The sequence below is a fragment of the Capsicum annuum genome, chromosome 8 (genome assembly GCF_002878395.1).
Source record: "Capsicum annuum cultivar UCD-10X-F1 chromosome 8, UCD10Xv1.1, whole genome shotgun sequence".
Taxonomy (NCBI): domain Eukaryota; kingdom Viridiplantae; phylum Streptophyta; class Magnoliopsida; order Solanales; family Solanaceae; genus Capsicum; species Capsicum annuum.
The window spans coordinates 466,107-490,369 of NC_061118.1; the positions used below are offsets into that span (position 1 = coordinate 466,107).

Below are 24,263 nucleotides of genomic sequence, written 5' to 3' on the forward strand. Positions count from 1 at the left end.
ACAACTGTTACTCTGTGATTTACGGCTGTGATTAAATCCATCATTTAACTTTGGTTGCCTTGTGATCTTGTCATTTGTCCTTCTTTTGTCTGCAATGTATGATAGATTCATAAGAGACTTTGACCACTGGTTCACTTCAACTCTATTCACTTCTTCACTTTGTTGAACCTCCATTTGTGTGTCTTCATTCTCAAAATTGATTAAACCATTAGGACGACTATGAGAAAGATCTCTTTGAGTCTCAATATAATCACACCTGGTGTACCTCCTATCCCATGGTTATCGATGGAAGAACCATCAGTGTTAAGTTTCTTTCTATATGTCTAGCTGCAACTGAACTGTCTTCCAGAAGTTGTTCCATTGTTGATTCTTGTTTGTCCCTTATACGTATCTATATCTCATTAGTATAGAGTTATCCCGTTAGATAGTGAAGTCGTTTCTGCTGCAAATACAAACTTGCTTCTGATCCCGTTTGGCCTTCAACGCGAACTTTTTCACTCCAAAAAGTGTCCTATTTCCAAGAAAAAGTAACCTTTCTGCACATTATCAAACCAATGAATGTACCATGAACTTGGTGGGGAAAAAAGTTGGATATTTGACTTGGAAGTCAAGGTGTATACACCAACACTATTATCCTAACCAATCAATTTTTCTTTGGAATTTTGACTTGAAATGTTATTTTACTCAAAGTCTATATACCAATTGTTACTCTTTCATTCCGACCAATCAAACTTTTCTGAACTTTAGACTTTGAGAGGTTTATGCCAAAGTCTATACACCAACTAATGCTCTTATAGACTCTTTTAAGAGGAGGAGCCCTGGAGAAACTGGTTAATAAATTGTTGTCATGCGACTAGGAGGTCGAGATTCAAGCCTCGGAGAACAGCCCCTTGCAAAATGTAAGGTGAAGCGGTCCGGTCCACACCAGGACTGTGCGCTTAGCGGGAGCTTTACTGCACCGGGCTGCCCTTTTTCTTACTGTTAAGACTCTTTTAACTATTTCTTACTTGACTACTGTTAAATTGAATAGTCTTCACATATGGATGGTTAGATTTTTGTTAAAATTTATACACCAGAGAATGTGAAAATGTAACTAACTTCACTAAGTTGACCGGAAAGTGACTAGGTGAGCTTCCTAAACTTGACTGCTCAAAGCAACAGTAGCAAATTCTCTTCGTCTTGTGCCCCTTGTGAAGTTGGAGTGTGCTGTAACATCTTTGGCCATAGTTCAATGAGGTACTAGATGCTTATTCGTTTAATTTTCCAGCTTTAAGAATATGACAAATTATTAACAACACATCAAGTGAACACAAATTTATTCTCTCTTGAATGTACAGTGAAAACAAAGTAGAAAGTAGACTTGGGATTGTGACGTTTTCAATTGAATAATCAATTATGCAATTGCCAACTTAAAATTGATTGAAAGTGACTAGGTGACCTTCTTGGAATTTGATTACTCCACAGCAACATGTAGTAGTAGATTTTTTATTTGCTTAATTTTTGCTATATATATCTCATCAAAATTATTGAATAGAGACACACAAAGCAAACATTTCTTGATTTCTTCTCTACCAACTTAATTAGTTTTAATCATTTTAGTGCACCCAGCAATGGATTGTGTAAAACTTGTACTATTTCTTATGCTATATCCCTTTCTTTGTCAACTTGCTTTCTCATCATCGTTACCTCATTTGTGCCCCAAAGATCAAGCTCTAGCCCTTCTACAATTCAGGCACATGTTTGCCTTCAATCCTAATGTTTCTGGCGATTGTTAAAATCCAGCAACTCTTTCATGGAATAAGAGCACAGATTGTTGTTCATGGGATGGAGTTTATTGTGAGGAGCTGACGGGACATGTAATTGAGCTTAACCTCGCTTGCAGCGGACTTCAAGGCAAATTTCATACCAACAGTAGCCTGTTTCAGCTCTCCAATCTCAAACGGCTTGCTTTATCTTATAATGATTTTTTTGGGTCACTCATTTCACCTAAATTCAGTGAGTTATCTAGCTTGATGCTTCTTGATTTGTCGGATTCAGGTTTTAGAGGTCTAATCCCAGCAGAAATCTCCCACCTTTCTAAATTACAAGCTCTTCGTATATGGACTGTTGATCCATATGGGCTTAGACTCGGGCCTTACAATTTTGAACTGCTCCTTAAGAACTTGATGCAATTAAGAGAGCTTTACCTTGACTCAGTGAACATCTCTTCCACCATTCCTCTAAATTTCTCTTCTTATTTAACAACTCTATGGCTTCCAGGTACAGAATTACGTGAGGCATTGCCTGAAAGAGTTTTCGACCTTTCCAACTTGGAAACCCTTTCTTTATCATCCAATTCCCTAACTGGTCCAATTCGATCCAACGTAAGTGGACTCAAAAACCTAACATATCTCCACTTGTCATCAAACCACTTGAATGGGACTATACCTTCCTGGATATTCTCCCTCCCATCACTACAATATTTAGACTTGAGCAATAACTCTTTCAGTGGAAAAATTCACGAGTTCAAGTTCAACTCCAAAACATTGTATTCAGTTGTTTTAAAACAAAATCAGCTGCAAGGTCCTATTCCAAAGTCACTCTTAGACCTGCAGGGGCTATATGCTCTAAGCATTTCTCAAAATAATCTCACTGGACAGCTTGCTTCAGCCGTCTGCAATCTGAAAACACTGACAGTGCTAGACTTGGGAAGCAATAATTTGAACGGAACAATCCCACAATGTTTAGGTGAGATGAATGAACTTCAGGTTTTGGATTTAAACAACAATCATCTCAGTGGAACAATCAATACAACTTTTATTACTGAAAACCGACTCCGCATCATTAACTTGTACGGGAATAAGCTGAAGGAGGAAGTTCCGCCATCGTTGATCAATTGCAGACATTTGGAATTCCTTGATTTAGGCAACAATGAGTTGAATGACACATTTCCAAGTTGGTTGGGAGGCCTTCCTGGTTTGAAGATTTTAAGCTTGAGATCGAATAAGTTGCATGGCCCTATAAGTGCTTCAAGGACAAACAACTCGTTTGCTCAAATTCGAGTAATAGATCTCTCATCCAATGGATTTAGTGGAGATTTACCAGTGAGCCTTTTCGAGAATTTTCAAGCTATGAAAATCATTGGTGAGAACAGTGGAACCCGAGAGTATATAGCTGATTATTATTCTGTTTATTACACGAATACTTTGATAGTTACAACAAAGGGATGGGATCGTCAATTTTTTTATGTCCCAAGCATTATTGGAGATCTCGTTGAACTCCGTGCGCTGAATCTATCTCATAATGGCTTGGAAGGTGTTATACCAACATCCCTGCAATGTTTATCTGTACTTGAATCGTTGGATCTCTCATCCAACGAAATAGGCGGTGAAATTCCACAACAACTTGCATCCCTCACATTTCTTGCAGTCTTAAATCTCTCTCATAATCATCTTGTTGGATGCATTCCCAAAGGAAAACAATTTGATACGTTTGATAACAGTTCATACCAAGGGAATGATGGGTTACGTGGATTGCCAATCTCAAAAGATTGTGGTGGAGAACATGGGGTACCGCAAGCGACAACTCCAGTTGAGCTAGATGATGAAGAAGGAGATTTGATCAGTTGGCAAGCGGTTCTCATGGGTTTCGGTTGTGGTCTGGTTATTGGACTGTCCATAATATACATAATGTTGTCAACTCACTATTCAGTCAGGTTTTCGAGGATGGTTGTAAAATTTGAACACAGAATTGCTACGAGAATGAAAAGATATTAGTGTGTAAAATTTGATCAAAATTGACTTTACAAATATATATAAACTAGACAATGAAACTAGCTAGCTAATATGGTCTGCATTTTCCTTAGTTGAATCATATGTTGTTTTTTTGGCTTTGGCAGTCCAACAGATTTTCAACTTTCTGGTTGGGATTTTCAACTTTCTGGTTGGGATTTACCGGTTTGTCTATCCTCAATAACTAATTCTCATTAACCACATTTTCACATGGATCATCGAATCGATACCTTATATATTGTATTACGATCGCCTCATGTTGATGAAAAGTTCAGAGAACATTTTTTATAGTAAGAAAAAAAAAAAGAATTTCTAATTGATGTCCGCCCATAGGACCCAACCTACTTCCCGCCCGAAAGAACCGCTCATTAGCTCATTAGTCATTACCTAAACTTTGTATTTAACTTATGAAATTTAATTTATTGTATAATTTATTAATTTCGATAGAACTAATATATAAATTATTAAATCTTGAATCAACCTTTACTTTAGACGAGGGGTCTAAAGTAAAGGTTGATTCAGTTCAATTTATCGATTTTTGATTTTGTGTATCATTAGTCATGATTTGTGTATAATCGGTTTAATTTTTTATATTATTATTTAGGTTTATGTGTTTCAATTTGCAAACATACTAAAATTATAAAATAAAATAAAAATACATAAACATATACCTTAACTTACGATATTTACACCAGTCCCTACCCTTACAAAGTAATTACAGAAATTTCAACTAATTATGTATCTTCGTTGAATGTATAGGAAGCTAATTATGTATCTCAACAAACCTAAAATAAAAAATATATATATACCGGGAGCTAATTATGCATCTCTACAAAGGAAAAATATATCTTTGATGAATATATTATGTATTTCGACAGACCCAAAATCGAAAAAAATGTATCTAGTGCTAATTATGTATCTCTACAAAGGAAAAAATATATCTTTGTTGGATAAATTATGTATTTTGACAGACCCAAAATTGAGAAAAATGCATCAGAAACTAATATGTATCTTTGTACCTTCATTGGAGATATCGAAAGCTAAATATGTATCTCAATAGATCCAAAATCGAGATTTTCAGTAATTAAGCAAAACAACAAAATTTTCTATAATTAAGCTCCAAACTACCAAAATTTACATTGTTTGGCCTAAAATAATACACCAAATCAAATCAAACCAATTAATACACACTCTAGTAAAGATTTCTAGGAGTAAATGGTGAAGTTGCTGTCATGTGATCACGAGGTCACGGGTTCGAACCTTGAAAACACCCTCTGACAGAAATCCAAAGTAGAGCTGCTTACAATACACGCTTGGGGTGGGACCCTTTTCAAACCTTGTACATAACGGGAGCATTGATGTTTTCTAGTAAAAAATTTGGCTATTAAGTCTCTTCAAGTTTTTAATTAACAAAATGGTCTACTGAGAAAATTTAGCTATTAAGCCTCTTCAAGTTTTCAATTAGCAAAATGGCCTACTTCTATCTTCTCATCTATCAGACTGATAATCGATATGCCCATATATAGGTCGAATCGATAATCGATCTGTCCATATATAGGTCGGATTGATAACCAATCTATCCATATATAAGTCGGATCGATAATCGATCTGTCAGATTGATAGTCGATCTGCCAATATATAGGTCGAATTGATAATCAATCTGTCGGATTGATAATAAATCTGTCCATATCTAGGTCGGATTGATAATCGATTTGTCCATATATAGGTCGGATCGATAATCGATTTGTCCATATATAGATCGGATCGATAATCGATTTATCGGATCAATAATCGATTTATCGGATCGATAATCGATCTGCCTATATATGGATCGGATAAATAATAGATCTATCTCAAAAAATAGGTTGTTTCCCTAAAAATAAAACTTGTAGTCTATTTAATTAAAAAGAAGACTTGAAAATGTCATTTAACAGAAGATCTCGTTTTCTAGTAAAGGTTCCATGTTTTGGGGCCTTAGTCCAACCTAGCCCAAAAATAAACAAAACTGGGCCTAAAGCCCATTAAGGCCCATTACCCTTCAAGTTCAATATATATCAAATATATACAAAAACATACATAGTTATATAAAGCTCTGTTTGGCAAACAAAAAGTTATTTGATTCTTTGTTTTTTCTTGGAGAACAAGTTTTTTTCTCTGAGATTTCGAAGAGAGAAGGCAAAAATGGATGTAATAAAATCGCAGCAAATATCACCCAAGCCAATTGAGAAAGTGATAGTTCATCCGCTAGTGCTATTGAGTATTGTAGACCATTACAATAGAGTTGCAAGGGATACAAGGAAGCGTGTTGTTGGAGTTTTGCTTGGTACTTCATTCAAAGGCACTGTTGATGTTACTAATAGCTATGCAGGTTCAGATCTGTTCTTATTTTTTTGCTGAATTTGTAGTTTTGAATTTTTTTGATTTTTTTTTTTTTTGCTTTTTTTGATGGAATTTGAAGTTTTTTAGGATTTTGTATGAGCTGAATTTGAGATTGGAACTGGAAATTTGGAGCTAATATTGATGAGAAATCGTGAAGTAGAAGATAATTTGAAGCTTTTTAGGGTTTTTTATGATCTAATTTTGAGATTAGACCGAGCTAATGTGCTGGGAAAGAATTTTATTGTGCCTTAGTTAATGCATTTTGATGGAATTTTGAAGTTTGTTAGGGTTTTATATGAGTATGAGCTGAATTTGGGATTGGACCTAGCTAGTGGTTTTTTTTTTTTTTTTGCCATAATTATTGCATTTTGATGGAATTTTGAAGTATTTTAGGGTTTTGTGTGAGTATGAGCTGAATTTGAGATTGGACCTAGCTAATGCTTTTGTTTGTGCGATAGTTAGTGCATTTTGATGGAATTTTGAAGTTAGTTAGGGTTTTGTATGAGCTAAATTTGAGATTAAGAGAGAACTTGAGTCATTCTCTAATGGATGTAATCAGTTGTAGCAAATATTATTGAGGACAATAGAGAAAGTGATATTATTGAGTACAATAGAGAAACTGATAGTTCATCCGCTAGTGCTACTGAGTATTGTAGACCATTACAATAGAGTTGCTAGAGTCTAGAGTTACAAGGAAGCGTGTTGTTGGAGTTTTGCTTGGTACTTCATTCAAAGGCACTGTTGATGTTACCAATAGCTATGCAGGTATTGTTGTTGCAAACACTTTGCAGATCTGAGACAATTTTTTCTGAATTTGAAGTTTTTTTGGTTTATTTTTTGCTTTTTTTGATAGAATTTGAAGCTTTTTAGGATTTTGTATGAGCGGAATTTGAGATTGGAGCTGGCTAACGGTTTTTTGTGCCATAATTATTGCATTTTGATGGAATTTTGAAGTTTTTTAGGGTTTATGAGCTGAATTTTAGATTGGACCTAGCTAATGGTTTGTTTGTTTTTTGCCTTAATTATTGCATTTTGATGGAATTTTGAAGTTTGTTAAGGTTTTGTATGAGCTAAATTTGAGTTTAAGAGAACTTGAGTTATTCTCTAATGGATGTAATCAAATGGCAACAAATATTATCGAGGACAATAGAGAAAGTGATAGTTCATCCGCTAGTGCTATTGAGTATCGTAGACCATTACAATAGAGTTACTAGAGATACAAGTTCGTGTTGTTGGAGTATTGCTTGGTACTTCTTTCAAAGGCACTATTGATGTTACCAATAGCTATGCAGGTATTATTGTTGCAAACAATTTCCAGATCTGAGAGAATTTTTGCTGAATTTAATTTTTTTGGTTTATTTTTTGCCTTTTTGATGGAATTTGAAGTTTGTTAGGATTTTGTATGAGTTGAATTTGATATTGGAACTGAGAATTTGGAGCTGATGTTGATAGGAAATCGTAATATAGAAGTTAATTTGAAGTTTTTTAGGGTTTTTTATGAGCTTATTTTGAGATTAGACCTAGCTAATGTGCTGGCAAAGGGTTTTATTGCGCCTTAGTTATTGCATTTTGATGGAACTTTGAAGTATTTAGGATTTTGTATGAGATGAATTTGAGATTAGACGCAGCTAACATTTTTTTGTGTGCCATAATTATTGCATTTTAATGGAATTTTGAAGTATTTTAGGGTTTATGAGCTGAATTTGAGACTGGACCTAGCTAATGGTTATTTTGTGCCATAATTATTACAATTTGATAGAATTTTGAAGTTTGTTAGGGTTTTGTATCAGCGAAGTTTGAGATTTAGAGAACTTAGAGTCATTCTCTTATGAATGTAATCAAATTGCAACAAATATTATTGAGGGCAGTAGAGAAAGTGATAGTTCATCTGCTAGTGCTATTGAGTATCGTAGATTATAAAATAGGTAAAAGTCAATGGAAAATTGTAAAGTAACTCTCAGCCTGCCTAGTTTTTCTGGTGAATACATCAAGGAAGGAAACTGAAGTGGAGCCAAATATTGTTGAATTGACCCTAGTCAATGAAAACTTGAACTTTAGATGTATGCCAACAGTTTAGAGAAAAATCTGGGTTTTGAAGGTGATTTCTTTCTCTTGGGGGAGGTCTTGCCTGGAGCTGAACAAGCAATATTTTTTTGGTTCCAGAATGAAGAAGGAGAGCTAGAAGTAGGCATAAAGTGGGTACATTTCTAACTTTAATGTTTGGCATGAATTATCCTACCTTTATGGAGGGAGGAATCGGTGTATGACTGTATTCTGTATTCTGATAATTGCTTAGATTGTCAGTTTATTGTAAGATGTTCTTGTCTTTTTGTTAAGCTTGTAAGGAAGGAGAGCTCACTCATAATAAAAGCCTTATAAATGTGTGTGTTAAATGGCTTTATATTGTAAATCTTATTCCAGAAGATTGAGGAAATCTATGGTGGTTTGGGTTAAGATGTTACACAGCTAGTCCTGTCAATCCTCAAACTTACTCTTATTGAATTGAATGGAACTAAGAAATTCAGAACATACTTTGTTAACCAACACAGTTGACTACTGCTTGCTGAATTTTGAGGGAAAGACGTCTAGCTTTTCTGTGGAGATGTACTGCAGTATCAATTAGACAGACTACATCCTTAGTTGAATTAACATTATAACTCTAATACCTTTGCAGTTTCCTGAGATTGGTTCATCTGGCTGATACCCACTGCGTCCCATGTTTTCATTCCAAATGATGAGTTGGTTCAGCCGTAGATATGGATCTGTTTTGTGATTTTACCTAACATCTTCCGATGTTTCATGCAGTGCCCTTTGAGGAGGATGACAGGGACCCAAGTATCTGGTTTCTTGACCATAACTATCATGAATCAATGTTCTCCATGTTCCGTAGGATAAATGGTATTGTTATTCTTTACTTGTGCGATTTGCAATTCGTGATTCTTGTATAAGTATTGTCATCTGTTTGAGTATTCATACTTCCTTTGTCTCGATTGAACAGCAAAGGAGCATGTTGTTGGTTGGTATAGCACTGGTCCCAAACTTCGGGAAAATGATCTCAACATTCATGGGCTTTTTAACGAGTAAGGACATTATTTATTTTCTATTTTTGTTATTAGTATTATTTAATTATTCATTCAGAGATCCTATTTGACATATTTAGTTTGGTGTCATGAGAATCTTTGTTGATTGATTGTGCCTGGATGGGTTTCTCAAGCTAAAAGCCTTACTTATCAAATGTATCTTGAGAGAGATCGGAAACAGCAAAAAGAGAACTTGGGAAAAGAATTGTTTACAGTACTAGCGAGGGGTATACCTAAAAAGGAAACAGATTAATAGACTTACAGGCTACGTCACATGAAAATGGACATTGTTGTATTGCACAAGTCAAACTAGTTTACTTCCCTCTTGAGCTTGTACTAGTCACTTAACAGGACAAGTTTCGTTTTGACCTCCCAAGTCTTTGAGCAATTTAAATAACATTTTCATGGATATACAAATATAGCAACTCAAACAACATTTTTAAAGTTAACTTTCATGGTTCTGTATCACCTTTTGGTGCGAAACTCGAAATGACTTTATAGATGACGATGTTCTAATAAATCTCACCAAGTTAAACTGTGTGTAAATTTTGATAGTAGTATGACATTGCAAATAAGATGTCCGAGAGGAGATTGTGGGGATACATACACCTTTGAAAACCAGCTTAAAACTGAAATAATCATGGGATACATACTATAGAGTCGGGGCGGGGGTGGGGTGGGGAGCAGGGTTCATATCTAAACTTAAAAGTTGGATAAATGATGTAAATACAAATAAAGTCACTTAAAATTTTTCCTCTTTCAAGAGAGTACATTTCTTTTAACTTATGGCTACAGAGTTTTAAGCTTTGTATCTTTTATGCTATAAGGTTTCACAAATACAAATAAATTCACTTAAATTTGTTCGTCATTCAAGAGAGTAAATTTCTTTAATGTGTGGCTACACTGTTTTAAGCTTTGCATCTTTTATGCTATAAGGTTTCACATCCAAATATGCTGCTTATTATTGGTGGTGTTATTGTAGCTATGTCCCTACTCCAGTCTTGGTTATAATTGACGTCCAGCCTAAGGAGCTAGGAATACCAACTAAGGCATACTATGCTGTTGAGGAAGTTAAAGAGGTACAAACTTAGATTAGTAGTTCATTGTCTAGAAGGGTTTGGTGCTTGTCGATATTCATAAGTTATTTTTGCAATGTGCGTGATATGCTGGCTGGGTATATTTGCAGAATGCAACTCAGAAAAGCCAGAATGTGTTTGTGCACGTACCGTCAGAAATTGCTGCTCACGAAGTTGAAGAAATTGGTATAACTCTAAAGATCAATTTTCTACTCTTAGTTTACCAGTGTTCTACTTTAAAATTTCAAGTTATTTTCCTGTGCTTGAATTATTAGCAGTTCCTTGTCATTCTCTATTGCAAGTGTCATTTTCTCTGTGTATACGCATTAAAATTTTATGTACAATATACCCTAATTGACAGGTGTTGAGCACTTGCTAAGGGATGTGAAAGATACTACAATCAGTACCCTTGCAACTGAGGTTTCTTTCAGATCCTTATGACTTTAAATTATAGAAAATTGATAATGTTGAGTTTCGCTTCTTAACAAGTAGTGGGCAATAACTAATAAGTACTCTGAACAATTCCAATCCAGGTAACTGGGAAACTGGCAGCTTTGAAGGGATTGGATGCTCGACTTCAAGAGATACGGAGTTATTTAGGTCTCGTCATTGATGGGAAGCTTCCATTAAACCATGAAATTCTATACCATTTGCAGGTTAGCTTTACTATCAACTACCCTTCTCTTTTCTGGCTTCGTTATCGTTCTTTCAGTTGCCAACTTCAATCTAAAGGTTGTTGACGTATGTAGGGAACTTTTAAAGTAAAAAATTTAATTAATTCATAGATATCCCTAAAATATTATAGATTAATTTGTTCAAAATAAGATCCTTAAGCAGAGAAAATAGTTCCCGCAGCTTTCTCTACTTGAGGACCCTATTTTGAATGAATTAAGCTGTTAGATTTTAGGAATATCTTGTCCCCTTGCTACGAGTGGCAACATGTTTTCTATAAACAATTTTCTGCATGTGGAGCATATAGTTATTGCTTGTTGCAATATTTCCGAATCATTATATGGTGATTTTGTTTCTATTAAGATGTTAGAAGCTTAGGCACCAAGAAAGGTCAAATCTATTGCTAACACCTATGTTGCTCAGACTCCTCAAAAATGTCATCGGATGTGTGTCGGATCTTTCAAAAGTAGTGCATTTTTGGAGGATCCGATACGGGTGCAGCAACGTTTTTGGAGAGTTTGAGCAACTTAGGGGCTAACACTTGATTTCTAACATAAAACGCTGAATTAGTTTCTTGTTCCACCAAACTGCTGCCAGTGTTCTCATTTTGTTGTGGTGCTGATTGGCTGATTTTTAACCGACTTCCCCTCCTATTCAAAGATATTAACATGTTGAATACTAAAATACAAAAAATTCTTGCAGGATGTCTTCAACCTGTTGCCAAATCTAAATGTTGCTGAATTAGTTAAAGCATTTTCAGGTAAATTAACCTGGAATTCCATCTCTGTTTCACTTACACCGGTATATTGTCTTTTAACATGTTGAGTCCCATTTGATTCTTGCTGCAGTGAAAACAAATGATATGATGTTGGTCATATATCTGTCTTCACTTATCCGAAGTGTGATTGCTCTCCATAACTTGATCAACAACAAGGTACAACATTTTACTCTATAGTTTTTCACTTGTTTGTTTGTCATTATGTTTAGAAAAACTACCGCGCAGAGGTAACACAGTTCTAATGAGCGCTCAATGCTCGTCAAAATAAAAAGTTCAATTGGTTTGTGTCAATGCCTTCAATTTACTACAATTGAACATGGTTAGAACCCTGTTGAACTTTGCTTAGTGTCCTTCAATTTTATTACGATTGAACATGTTTAAAACCCTGTTGATTATCTTTCACTCTATAGCGGATACAACTGTCAATCTTTCGCCAAATCCTTCCTTCTGCAACTATCCTGCCTATAACTAGAATTTGATGTGTTGTATCCTGGCTCCTGCAAAACGTTCTTTTTAATCTGTTAATGAACATCTGTTTTAAATTATAAGTTTGAAACAATTGAACTTCTAAATTTTCATTTTGGACCTAAATTAGATGATTTGTAGTCACTCAAATGACTCTTGACATGTTTTAAACACCGCAAAGTATTTTCCGTTCTTTCTTGAACATCTGTTCCAATCAAACAATTCCACATCACGTTGGAACGGAGGAAGTACATTGCATTGCATATATCCGGATTGACTCTTGAAACTTGTGATATCCATTTCAGATGCTTAACAAGGAACATGAAAAGGCCGAGGACTCGAAGCCCCTTGCAGTGCCAACTTCAGCTGGAAGCTAAGCAATCCCCGTCTTGTTTCTCTTTGGTCATTCTCTGCCCAGTACTTGCAGCTAGTTGCAATTGGAGCCTGAATCTGTCTTTGTGACAATCTCGGACGTGGAGGGAACCTTTTTATGTTTTCTCATCTGTTTTGATATTTATAGCTTTGTTCCTCCAGATTTTAGAAGTTCCTTCTCCAGTGGGATTTAGATCGATTGATTGACGACGACAGACTATTCTCTTTGTATTAACAGATCAAATTTCTACGCTTTTGTTCTTTTTATTGTATTCAGTTGAAACATAGGCTCAAGACTAAGGTAACATGTTGGGACCTCGTGTATGAATTCGTCACTGAATACCCAAATAGATGAATTTGATGCTCTCTTAAGTGCACTCAACATCATTTGTATATTTCCTCAATTCACCATTTTGAACTTTTGAGGAAATAAATCTTCATAACAACGTTTCCTCAATCTCACATTAGCCTCAAGACGTTGTGCCTATAGGTCCTCGAACGGATCTCACGTTAGCCTCAAGACGTTGAGTTTGAGAAGCATCTAGACCTAGTAACGCTCCTTTGCCAAGCGTAATAACATAGTAGAGCAATTATCGGATATATGTATGGCTTTCATATGTAGGAAGACAAAAGCATATTTCTCGACCAGAAAAGTTATTAAGATGTTCTACCAAATGCAAGTTGGCAAGAAAAGTTATTATTGACAGGAGAAAAAAAAGCAACTATGCTCAATCACTTTACTTTCCCAAAGCATAGTAGATACTACGCAACCAAAACAATTCTAAATCAAATTGAAGAATTCATGGCAAATTTCTCATAGTTAGGAAAAAGAGGTAAAAACAACCACCCTATAATGCAATATACCAAAACTAACACAACAACTCCCACAACTCTATAATGCCACAAATCTTGGAAATTGAGACAAATTTGGTCTTCATGGTCTTCAATGACAAAATAAAAGATAAGGATATCACAAGAAAATGCTGAACAAGTTACTGGTATTTAACTTACAGGGAAAGGCCATCACTCGCAAGCATCCGTTGCTGCAACTTAAAAGCAACAAAGAACTGTGTCTTTCAACAACGAATACGTGGAAGCCCAACTTATAAGTTCCCCCACCACCACAAAAAGAAAAGGTAAAGTGGTTGCGTCAGAGAGCACAAATATAGCATCACATACAGAGAGAAACCACCAGTAAATGCACCATCATATAACGTTAAGGTAACTACAGCAAGGAGAGGAAAGAGAGAAAAAACATCACGATATAGGTAGAAACATCTGACAATATTCAATCATCTCAAAAACTATCCGTTACAAACTTCCAATAAAGATACAGTACTACAAGCTACTCTTTCTGATAATTTGGTGGCCAGAAAAAGTGATGCACTCCTTGCTCAGACTGGCTCGATTTACATAATGAAGGAAAGAAAAAAGTAATAGAAGTTCCCCTATCACTTATCTTTGGTGGAAATACCGTACTTCTCCTGCATCTTTGTTATCTCCTCCTCCTTCTTCTTCTGGTCAAATTTCTTACTCATCTTCGCTTGCTGGTAATACAGAACTATCAAGTATCTGCACAATAACAAAAACACAAATATACATCAAGATAAGTATGTGGGAAGAAAATATCGAGAACCTATAATGTTAAAGAGCACCGAATTGTCTTGAAAAATAAGTCATCGTATAGCAGAATGACTGCTGAGATAGTGACAACCATATAACTAATACTAACTAGTTTAGAATCTGCACCAATTATACATCAAATTAAGCAAGGTAGGTACATCTAGTTTCACAAAAGACTCCTGATTCATATTTAAATACAATCTACTAACTATATATCAAAACACACTAAACTATCAATTGTTCACTTTAACACACCTAAAATATTCCAATTTTTTTAGTTCCATACCTGCCTATATCATCATGTGCACGAACGAGTTTACTACCTAACTATCACCAACTACTTGTCAAAAAAACACCTTTAACTATCAACTGTTTACTTTAACGCACTCTTAAAGTATCCCAACTTTTTGAGTTCCACACCTAAACAATCATGTTGCATGATAGCGCGAGTGAGTTTACTACCTAAATTATGACCATCTATCGAAAACACACCTTTAACTATCAACTATTCGCTTTAACACACATAAAAGTATCCCAATTATTTCGAGTTTAGCGAGTTCCCTACCTAAACTATCACCAACTATTTATCAAAACATAGCTCAACTATCAACAATTCACTTTTTTCTACCTGAACGATGTGATATTTCATGTATTAAAAAGCAAACAACTAATAGTTCAGTTACTGAATCCTTCACTCAATAAAATTCAAGCAAATAAATAGCAACAATTAATCAAAAGTTCCTTTTTTTTTTACCGATTAGCGGCATTGAAGCCGGAGAGAGGAGAGATAATCAACGGCAGTTTTAGCATCATTAATATCTTCATAACAACAAAAGCAGTACCACGCGTATCCTTATTTGTACCAATACGGATCTGCCTAATAGCACCGTATTTACCGAAAATATCATACATCTCTTCGCTCATAATATTGAACGGAAGGTTCCGAACGTATAATACTCTGTTCACTTGTGATTTCCCTTTCGAAAACCTAACACTGACATAACTTTCACTAGAACAGATAGATAGAGAATTTTCTAGCCTCTTTTACCTAGATTTCTTTGTGCCTCTTAATTTATTAGCTAGATTTTTTTGCCTCTCAATTTTAATACGTCGAAAATTACAATTTACAATACTTCTCCTATAGTACGCAGCACATATACAGCTGAAATCGCTCCAACAACAACAAAAAAGTAAAAGCTTTTTACTTACCGATTAGCGACATTGAGGCCGGAGAGATGATCGACGGCGGTTTTAGCATCATAAATATCTTCATAAACAACAAAAGCAGTATCACGCGTATCCTTATTTGTACCAATACGGATCTGCCTAATAGCAACGTATTTACCGAAGATATCATACATCTCTTCACTCGTAATATTGAACCGAAGGTTACGAACGTATAGCACTCGGTTTACTTCCGGCGGTAGCCGTGCAATTTCCCTTTTGAAAACTTAACGCCGCCAAAACTTTCACAAGAATAGACAGACAGACAGAATTTTCTAGCCTCTTTTACCTAGTTTTTTTTTTGTCTCTTCTACCTAGATTTTTTTTGCCTATCAATTTTAATACGCAGAAAATTACAATTTATAATACTTGTATACAGCTGAAATCACTCGAACAAAAGCAAATAAAGCAAAAATTTAACTTACCGATTAGCGACATTGAAGCCGGAGAGATGATCAACGGCGGTTTTAGCATCATAAATATCTTCATAAACAACGAAAGCAGTACCGCGCGTATCCTTATTAGTACCAATACGGATCTGCCTAATAGCACCGTATTTACCAAAAATATCGTACATCTCTTCGCTCGTAATGTTGAACGGAAGGTTACGAACGTATAGCACTCGGTTTACTTCCGGCGGTAGCCGTGTATTTCCCTTCCGGAGACTCAACGCCGCCATGATTTTTCGCCGGAATTTAGAGAGAGAATTTTTGAGCTCTCGTTCAGCTAGATTTTTTTGTGTGAGAGACAGAGTTGGGAAATAGTAGTCCGTGTTCTATTTATAGGGCAAATTTCCCCAAATTTTGATAGGAAAAGTTATTGACATATATACCCTTTTTGTCTCAAATTCGGAGTACTGTGGTCTGTATTTGTAACTTAAATAAATTTTAAAAAATAATTTTTTTCGTCATACATTCTCCATTTATTTTTACTTATCACATATCACTAAGTCGAGATTCAAATATAATTAATGTTCACCATTTAAATATAATTTTCTTTTAAAAAATAGATATTCATATTTGAAATTTATCTTGTGTGACATTAATGATGACTACTATAAATTTTTAATATTGTATTTTTTACATAGTAATGTATTATTATAATAAACATCATTACTATTAAAGATAGATAGTCGTTATAGAGAAGTTAAATATAAAATGTAAAATTAACCCTGAAAAAAGTCAAGTAGCCAAAATAAAATAACTATATAACAAAATGGTGTTATAGAAAAATTTGATTGCCGTAATTTTTGTATCTATTCTATAATAATAATAATAATAATATATTAAAAATGTGAAAACCTTCTTGAATTTTTTTATCCTTCATTAAAAAATTTCATAATAGACAAAACTATTTTTTTCCTATTTTCCTAAATAATTATTATTATTGAACCAAATTTTAAATGAACTAAATTTAGTTAAACTAGGCAGAATCCTACTAAAAAAATTAAAATCAACTGTAACATGTCCTTGATTAATGGAAAAGGTTTGATTTTCTATGATATATATTAAAAATTAAGAAGTACTTAAATATTAATTTGATTTTAAAAGTTTGATCAAACACTAATTGGTTCTCAGTAATACCTTGTTTTAAAAAAAATAAGTTTTGATAAAAAAAATTCTTTTAAAGCTTTTATGTAATATTATATTATTTATAATATTAAATACTCCAAAAATTTATGTGGGAATGAGTATTAATAGACTTCAACATAAATGGAAAGAACGAACTTCAATTTACCCAACACTTCTTCAATATGAATTCTCTTTTAAAATATAAGATCATGCTACTGCTTCAACTGTGGAGATATAAACTATGATCCGGTATATGATATTATTTTACTAATAGATTTCAATGGTTGTTCTTTTTTTTTGGTACAAGCTATATTATTTAAATAGATATAAAATTTATTCTAACTTTAATTTCTACTTTTTAATAATTTTATTTATATATATAGTTTTATTGATTACGAGAAATACAGGTGCAAAGCACGTGCACTAAATTAGTAATTTATAAATATTTGAATCATAAACGAATCATGTCTAAACTTTTGAAATTTATGTTTTTATTTTTTTATTTTTTACTGAGAAGCATGGAAACATGATTTATACTCATTAGTTGTAGAAACCATCAAATATATTCAACACCAAGTCAAATGAACCAATTGGATTTTGGAAGGAGGCCCTTCTTTGAAGTTTGCGCATAACAAGAACTTAATGCACCGAACTGCCCTTCAAGAAAGCAGGAGAGAGGAGGAGCAACAATTTTGAACACGTTATTCGTCAACTTTGAGTGTTCGAAGATACACTTCTATCAAGAAGTTTCTGAACATTGGTGCCAACTTAAAGCGTCTATGACGTATTTGTGCTCTCTAAGGTTTTCTCCGGTTCAAGGCTCCAGCGAACGGGAGCCTTAGTGCACCGAGCTGCCCTTTTAAGGCTTAAGAGCTCCTTGGACAACAATGGAAAAGTCTCCTTTTGTCCAATTCCAATTACAAAATTTACAAGCCTGTTGAACCACGACTCACCAAACCAAACAACAACATACCCAGTGAGTTCCCACCACATGGGGTCTGGGGAGGGTAAAATGTACGCGGTCCATACCACTACCTTCGAAGAAGTAGAGAGATTGTTTCCGATAGACCCCCGGCTCAAGATATAGAGACAGTAGATAAGGATCGTAATAAAACATGAAACATGCATCAAGAAACTTGAAATATGCTTTATTTGAATCTCTTCAGATGGGTAACACAGACCAGAAAAGTACAGCTACTAAGAAATTACCAAAAGTTGGGTAAAGAAATCATATTGCTTGTTTATGACCATTGTAGAATCTAATAAAGAGAGATGTTCCATTCTACGGCAAGATCTGCTCGCTACTTTGGTAAAAGTTACCTGCAACATCTGGAAAAGGAAAGGGATGTTGCTGATACATGTTGATCAACGTAATAAGATTGTTTTCGGCTGCAATCTTTTACATTTTGGCGAAACAACTTTGAGATGATAGGCTCCAACCCTGATAGATAAATAGCATTTACCAAGTGTGCATAAGAATTTGACAGATTTCTCTAGGCAATAACATCTAACAGTTATCTTTCGATGTACCTTCCACGTGAGCTAAGGTTGTTAGTGTTTTTTCAGAGCGTTCGGCTTGTCCCTGACATAGTATAGCTTGGCCCTCCTCACTTTATTCTTGTCAAGCACCTTTATCTCCTTTAGGTTGGGAGAGTACCTGCAAATAATTTCAAATCACTTTAAACATTACGAGTCCAATCCCGTGAAAGCTCTATAAGCAAATTTGCAGGAATCCGGATGTGAATTATGCATAACCAACAAGATTTTAGATGTAAATAAACGTTTCTAAATAAAAGCAGAATAAGAGATGCATTACGAGTTTAATGGAAAGAAAAATGCTTAAAAAGCTCAAGAAAGGGGATTGTCGCCAATACAAGTATTTTTGATGGAGAAAAGTCTAGTTCACCCACAACATACACAAACTGGATGAGTGAAGACAGTTGATGAAACATTGAGATATATCTTGGGAGTCGAGTAAGAACAGTAGAATAGTAGCTGCAACTCCTTGCATGCTAACCTTCTCGCAAAGGCCATACTTGTTCTGATCACCTTATAAGCTTATACCATCCGCCACATAGTTTTAAGGTAGTCATGAACTTATGATATAACAGAAAGCACCGGTCCAGTTTTCCGAGAAAATGTTTTTAGGGACCTAAGCTATCAACTTATAAACACCCTACCTCAAAACCTTATTTCCCCTTGGATGTTATCATCTCACTAGAAACCAAATGAAACCTCCCGATTCAACTATCTTTCCTGGCAAAAATTTTCCTGGTTTTACTAGAGAAAACTACACTTCAGTTATATTATCACCTATGGATCATTCCTTAATGTCAGGCCAATGCCGATCAATATTAAAAAGCATCACCGCCGTCTTGATTTTTCCACCACAACAGCTCTTATAGTAATGACTTCAATCAGGTTAAGCAGATGATCACTTAGGAAGCAAGATAACCTAAATCTAGCAACTGCAAGCATCAAGTGACAGCCAACAGAGCATTCATTTAAGAATGTAACAAACACATAAGCCTAGTGATGACTTACAGATGAAATAGGTTTTCAACCCCAACTCCAGCCAGGTTTCTTCTTAATCTGATTGTAGTATTTAAACCCGCATTGCGCCTTGCTATCACTGTGCCTTTGACAATTGAAACACGTCTCCTGTTCTCCGGCACCTCCTGCAATATAACCATCACCATACCAACAGTAAAACAACAGTTTCTTTTTCATAATTGATACACATTTCTTTTAAAGATGGGGAATGCATACAACATGAAAAATATTTGCAGGAATTTTTTTCTATGAAATCAGTCCAAACCATTCTATACATGTTGGAGGATCATATGTGCACCAAACATAAATTAAAAATACGACCACCAAAACAACAACATTTGGTCAATGCTGGTTGCTAAATAGGAATTTAAAAATGAGATATGATCCTTTAAACAGAGGCTTTTATACCAATTTGAGCTGGATAACATAACCAGGCTTTATATCAGGAATCTCCCTCTGCACCTTTACTTCTTCAACAGCTTCCTTATCAAGAATCTACATCATAATAGAAATACGACTTCCATTAGACTGAGCTATATTTTGCTGAAGGAAGCTATATTTGGCAAAAAGATACCATCTTGTATACCTGCATTATATGTTTTGCTGTTTTATCGAGCCTCTTAAATTTGATACGGGGAGTTGCCAAAGCAGAAGCATCTTCAGAAACCATGTCAACTGAAGTAGCACCTGATTTATTGAACTTTCCAGGGAGATTTGGGATCATGGTACTGTATTGCGATAAACATGATCTATAAGCCATGTAAGGCGATGACAGTGAAGCATTTCTGTTATGCTTAGAGTGAACAGACACGTTCAATCTAGTTTCAAATAAGTTCTGAAAGAAGTTGCAGAAACAATATCAATCCTTAGAACTTCAGAAGAAAACAATACTAATTATATTTAATGCTAAAACACTATTGATTAATGTATTCCACAGAGAAGAACCACCATAAAAGAATAACATGCAATGTAGTTATCTCATTCAAATTATTGGACACAACAAGAAGCATGTTGATCCATATTCCATTAGCCACATAAAATATTAGCGCATAGTATCGCAGCACATATACAGCTTTTTATTTTTGCTAAGAAACACATATAAGGCATAAAATCACTCCATCAAGAACATATAGAGATTCAAGCATGTCTGCATGTGGAGCTTAGAATCATTCTAATATAACTCATATACAGACTCTAAGCAATCCATATTGTCAGTAAATCCTACGTAATGAACAGACTCCAAGAGTTCCAGCGTTGTTTGGTAGCCGGTTAGAATTATGCGGGTATTAGTTAAACGGGCATTAGTTATATAATCTAATCAGTCAATATAGAAAAGATTAAGGAGATAAGAGTGATGAGAACTTACACCAAGCTCCACCTCATTCTTCTTAGAAGCATTTCCTGATTTACAACATTCAAACGAAATACTTTCAACTCATTACCAGCTAATATACAATAAATACATACAACATCACAAAATAAAAAACAAAATCAGAGACAATTCAGATTTTATGCCTCCTACACACACACACATATGTACTCTCTCGGTCCCAATTTATGTGGCACAAATTCAATTTCGATCGCAAATTTGGCCATTGAATTTTTAAATTTTTGCAAATAAAATTTTCAGCGTACTAATATTTGTCTTTTTTACCTTCATACTATTCCTAATTTTGCATATTTTTGTTTATAACAACTAAATGAGATCTAAATATCAAATGTCAGTATAAATATATAACAACACATCAATATATCATCCATAAGCTTTTAGACAAACGCTGTCACTATAGAGAGGTTTGATTGTATTAATCATTCAACTCTAAATGATGCCGATCAGTTATGTCACAACTTCACCAGTGAAGGCTACTAATATTTGTCTTTTTTACCATCATACTCTTTTGTTTCTATCGGAAACAGCCTTGCTACTTCTCCGGAGGTAGTGGTATGGACTGCGTACATCTTACCCTCTCCAGACCCCACTATGTGGGAATACACTGGGTTTGTTGTTGTTATTGTATACTCTTTCTTATATTGCATACTTTTGTTTATAGAAGCTAAATGAGATCTAAACATCAAATGTAAGTACACATATATAATAGCGATCACGTCACTATATCAACCATTAACGTTCACACAAACGCGTTCACTATAGAGAAGTTCTATAGAGAAGTTTGATTGTACTAATTGCATATATTTTTGTTATAAGTTGTTCATAACAGCTAAATGAAATTTAAATATCAAATGTCAGTATACATATATAACAACACCTCACTATAGCAGCTATGTCACTTTATCAACCATAAAATTTCACACAAACGCAACAACTATAGAGAAGTTTGATTGTACTAACTGCATATATTGTTATTTATAACAGCTAAATGAAATTTAAATATCAAAAGTCAGTACACATATATAACAGCATCTCACTATAGCAGCTATGTCACTTTATCAACCATAAACTTTCACGAACGCAACAACTATAGAGAAGTTTGTTGTACTCACCGCATATATTGTTATTTATAAAAGCTAAATGAAATTTAAATATCAAAAGTCAGTATACATGTATAACAACACCTCACTATAGCAGCTATGTCACTTTATCAACCATAAAATTTCACAAACGCAACCACTATAGAGAAGTTTGATTGTACTAACTGCATATATTTTTATTTATAACAGCTAAATGAAATCTAAACATCATACATATATAACAACACCTCACTATAACAACCATCTCACTTTTATCAGCCATACAAATTTCAAACAAACGCGGCGACTATAGAGAAGTTTGATCATACTAATTGCATATATTATTATTTATAACAGCTAAATGAAATTTAAATATCAAAAGTCAGTATACATATATAACAGCACCTCACTATAGCAGCTATGTCACTTTATCAACCATAAACTTTCACACAAACGCGGCCACTATAGAGAAGTTTGATTGTACTAATTGCATATATACTTTCTTTTATAACAGCTAAATAAGACCGAAACATCAAATGTCAGTATACATATATAACAGCACCTCACTGTAACAACTATCTCACTTTTATCAGCCATACAAATTTCAAACAAATGCGGCCACTATAGAGAGGTTTGACTGAATTAATTCTTCAAACTCTATAGTACTAAGCCAATAATAGCAAGGTAAATAGTAGGAAAACAATATGTGAGTTATAAAATCATACCAAATCGAGCTAAAATGCCGGACGGAGCTGTTGAACTGAGGTGAGAAGAGAATCTTCTCCACATTTTTTTCTTCTAGAAGATTCTACCGGCGGTGAGCGGCGGAGGACGGTGGCGCTTTAGAGCTGAAAGGGAAAAATGTGTGTGGTGGGTTTAGTAGCATTTGGGGGTTTTACATCAATATTTTTTCTTTAAATAATTTTCTCAAAAATAAAAGAAGAAAAGAATTATCTCTAAAATTAATTTATGAAAATTTAAATGAAAAAGGATCAAATACACCCCCAAACTTTTAGAAATAGCATACAAACACCCTACATTATATTTTGGATCATATATACCCCGAACGTTCAAAAATGAAATGCAAACACCCTTCGTTATATTTTTAGCTTGTGGATGCCATTACCGTAAAATCATACTTTTCGATCGTATATACCTTCGAACGTTCAAAATTAGAATGCAAACATCCTTCTTATATTTTTAGCTTGTGAATGCCATTGTCGTCATACTTTTCAATCACATGTAACACCAAACTTTCATAAATAGTTATTTATTTCACTACTAAATCTTAATAAAATAAAATCTATTTGTCGAAATATCTATGTATGATATCAATTGAAAATTCATAAATCTTTAAATTCACTTGAGATGAAATTAGAAACGTAAATAATTACTAATGCAAAGTTAGAATACCAAAATAAGTTATGGGAGACAATTTTATAATTTTTTTTCATGTATTTTCACTCATAATAATAACATACTTCTAGTCATAATTTTTTTTAACGAGTAAAATTACATCGAGTAGTTATTATTATATTATTATTATTATTATAATATGAGCTTAAGATATACATTAAAATGGAGATTTTTTTTTTTTCTTGTTCACATGGGTTTAAAGGAATATTCCCTTCTCGCCTCTCTCAATTTCGATTTCTTCGTTTAGTTTCTAAAATTAACAAAAAAAAATAAAAAATTACAAATTTCTTCCTTCTTTTTCAGGTGAAATTTCATACCAATACTATAATTTGCTATCTTTAATTCAACAATTTCCAATTTTTAATTGTTTAACATAGTTTTCTTCTTATGGGTCATGATTTAATTGACCCACTTGCGTTGTTTTGCTATTTGTTCGTATTAGTAGTCGTAGTATTGCTCCTGTAGTTTATTTTCTTCGATTTCTGTTACTATAGGTTATCCTTTGTACCTCGATTACTGTATTTTCAGCTGTCAAATCAAGTTTTTTGTTACTATATGTTGTTTGTTGTACCTCAATTATTACCTCCTTGAAAAATTTACTATGACACACTCCAAATTCACGGGTATTTTATTATTCCTGGATTAAATTTTAGCATATTTTTGTCGGTCTTTATAGCTGATGTGGCATCTTTTGTCAACCTTTTTAACAGCTTTAGCTTTGGCCATAGTTCAAGGGGTACTGGATGCTCATGTAGTTTATTTTCCTCGATTTCTGTTACTATATGTTGTCTTTTGTACCTCGATTGTTGTATTTT

The 24,263-nt window shown here is 34.2% G+C and overlaps 4 protein-coding genes and 1 pseudogene across 5 annotated transcripts in view; 3 read left to right on the forward strand and 2 right to left on the reverse strand.

Moving 5' to 3' along the window:
- Positions 1-1,483: 1,483 nt before the first annotated feature.
- Positions 1,484-3,823, forward strand: LOC107838704 (annotated as a pseudogene).
- Positions 3,824-5,821: 1,998 nt separating this feature from the next.
- LOC107838705 (26S proteasome non-ATPase regulatory subunit 7 homolog A) lies at positions 5,822-12,958 on the forward strand. The gene is made up of 10 exons (XM_016681868.2): positions 5,822-6,138; positions 8,955-9,047; positions 9,148-9,229; positions 10,212-10,308; positions 10,416-10,491; positions 10,667-10,725; positions 10,839-10,961; positions 11,680-11,737; positions 11,826-11,911; positions 12,526-12,958. The coding sequence occupies exons 1-10, from the start codon at positions 5,952-5,954 to the stop codon at positions 12,595-12,597; spliced, it is 933 nt and encodes a 310-aa protein (XP_016537354.2). The 5' UTR covers positions 5,822-5,951; the 3' UTR covers positions 12,598-12,958.
- An 899-nt stretch (positions 12,959-13,857) lies between these two features.
- Positions 13,858-16,232, reverse strand: LOC107838706 (splicing factor 3B subunit 6-like protein). Its single transcript, XM_016681869.2, has 2 exons — positions 15,865-16,232; positions 13,858-14,164 (listed from the first exon to the last, which is right to left on the reverse strand). Exons 1-2 carry the CDS (start codon positions 16,116-16,118, stop codon positions 14,044-14,046), a joined length of 375 nt encoding a protein of 124 aa, XP_016537355.1. The 5' UTR covers positions 16,119-16,232; the 3' UTR covers positions 13,858-14,043.
- A 1,901-nt stretch (positions 16,233-18,133) lies between these two features.
- On the reverse strand, positions 18,134-22,967 carry LOC107838707 (50S ribosomal protein L19-1, chloroplastic). The gene is made up of 7 exons (XM_016681870.2): positions 22,758-22,967; positions 20,930-20,964; positions 20,150-20,398; positions 19,972-20,058; positions 19,555-19,688; positions 18,541-18,667; positions 18,134-18,451 (listed from the first exon to the last, which is right to left on the reverse strand). The coding sequence occupies exons 1-6, from the start codon at positions 22,819-22,821 to the stop codon at positions 18,562-18,564; spliced, it is 675 nt and encodes a 224-aa protein (XP_016537356.1). The 5' UTR covers positions 22,822-22,967; the 3' UTR covers positions 18,134-18,451; positions 18,541-18,561.
- A 631-nt stretch (positions 22,968-23,598) lies between these two features.
- Positions 23,599-24,263, forward strand: part of LOC107838708 (phospholipase SGR2) — a 20,338-nt gene continuing 19,673 nt past the window's right edge. Inside the window, exon 1 of one of the 2 annotated variants that reach the window (XM_016681871.2) lies at positions 23,599-23,751. The gene's annotated coding sequence lies outside the window, so the exon portion shown is untranslated. The remainder of the gene's footprint in view (positions 23,752-24,263) is intronic. The other variant, XM_016681872.2, reaches the window with a different exon arrangement.

What these genes read in the sequence shown, in the direction of transcription:
- LOC107838707 (XM_016681870.2), bottom strand. Translation starts at nt 22,821, where the DNA reads ATGTGGAGAAGATTCTCTTCTCACCTCAGTTCAACAGCTCCGTCCGGC. An exon ending in CAGCAAAACATATAATGCAG is followed by an intron (nt 20,059 to 20,149) that starts GTATACAAGATG and finishes ATTATGATGTAG; the next exon opens with ATTCTTGATAAGGAAGCTGT. An exon ending in GTTGAAAACCTATTTCATCT is followed by an intron (nt 18,668 to 19,554) that starts GTAAGTCATCAC and finishes AATTATTTGCAG; the next exon opens with GTACTCTCCCAACCTAAAGG.
- LOC107838705 (XM_016681868.2), top strand. Translation starts at nt 5,952, where the DNA reads ATGGATGTAATAAAATCGCAGCAAATATCACCCAAGCCAATTGAGAAA. An exon ending in CTGTTGAGGAAGTTAAAGAG is followed by an intron (nt 10,309 to 10,415) that starts GTACAAACTTAG and finishes GTATATTTGCAG; the next exon opens with AATGCAACTCAGAAAAGCCA. An exon ending in AAATTCTATACCATTTGCAG is followed by an intron (nt 10,962 to 11,679) that starts GTTAGCTTTACT and finishes AAATTCTTGCAG; the next exon opens with GATGTCTTCAACCTGTTGCC.
- LOC107838706 (XM_016681869.2), bottom strand. Translation starts at nt 16,118, where the DNA reads ATGGCGGCGTTGAGTCTCCGGAAGGGAAATACACGGCTACCGCCGGAA. An exon ending in GGCTTCAATGTCGCTAATCG is followed by an intron (nt 14,165 to 15,864) that starts GTAAGTTAAATT and finishes GTTATTGTGCAG; the next exon opens with ATACTTGATAGTTCTGTATT.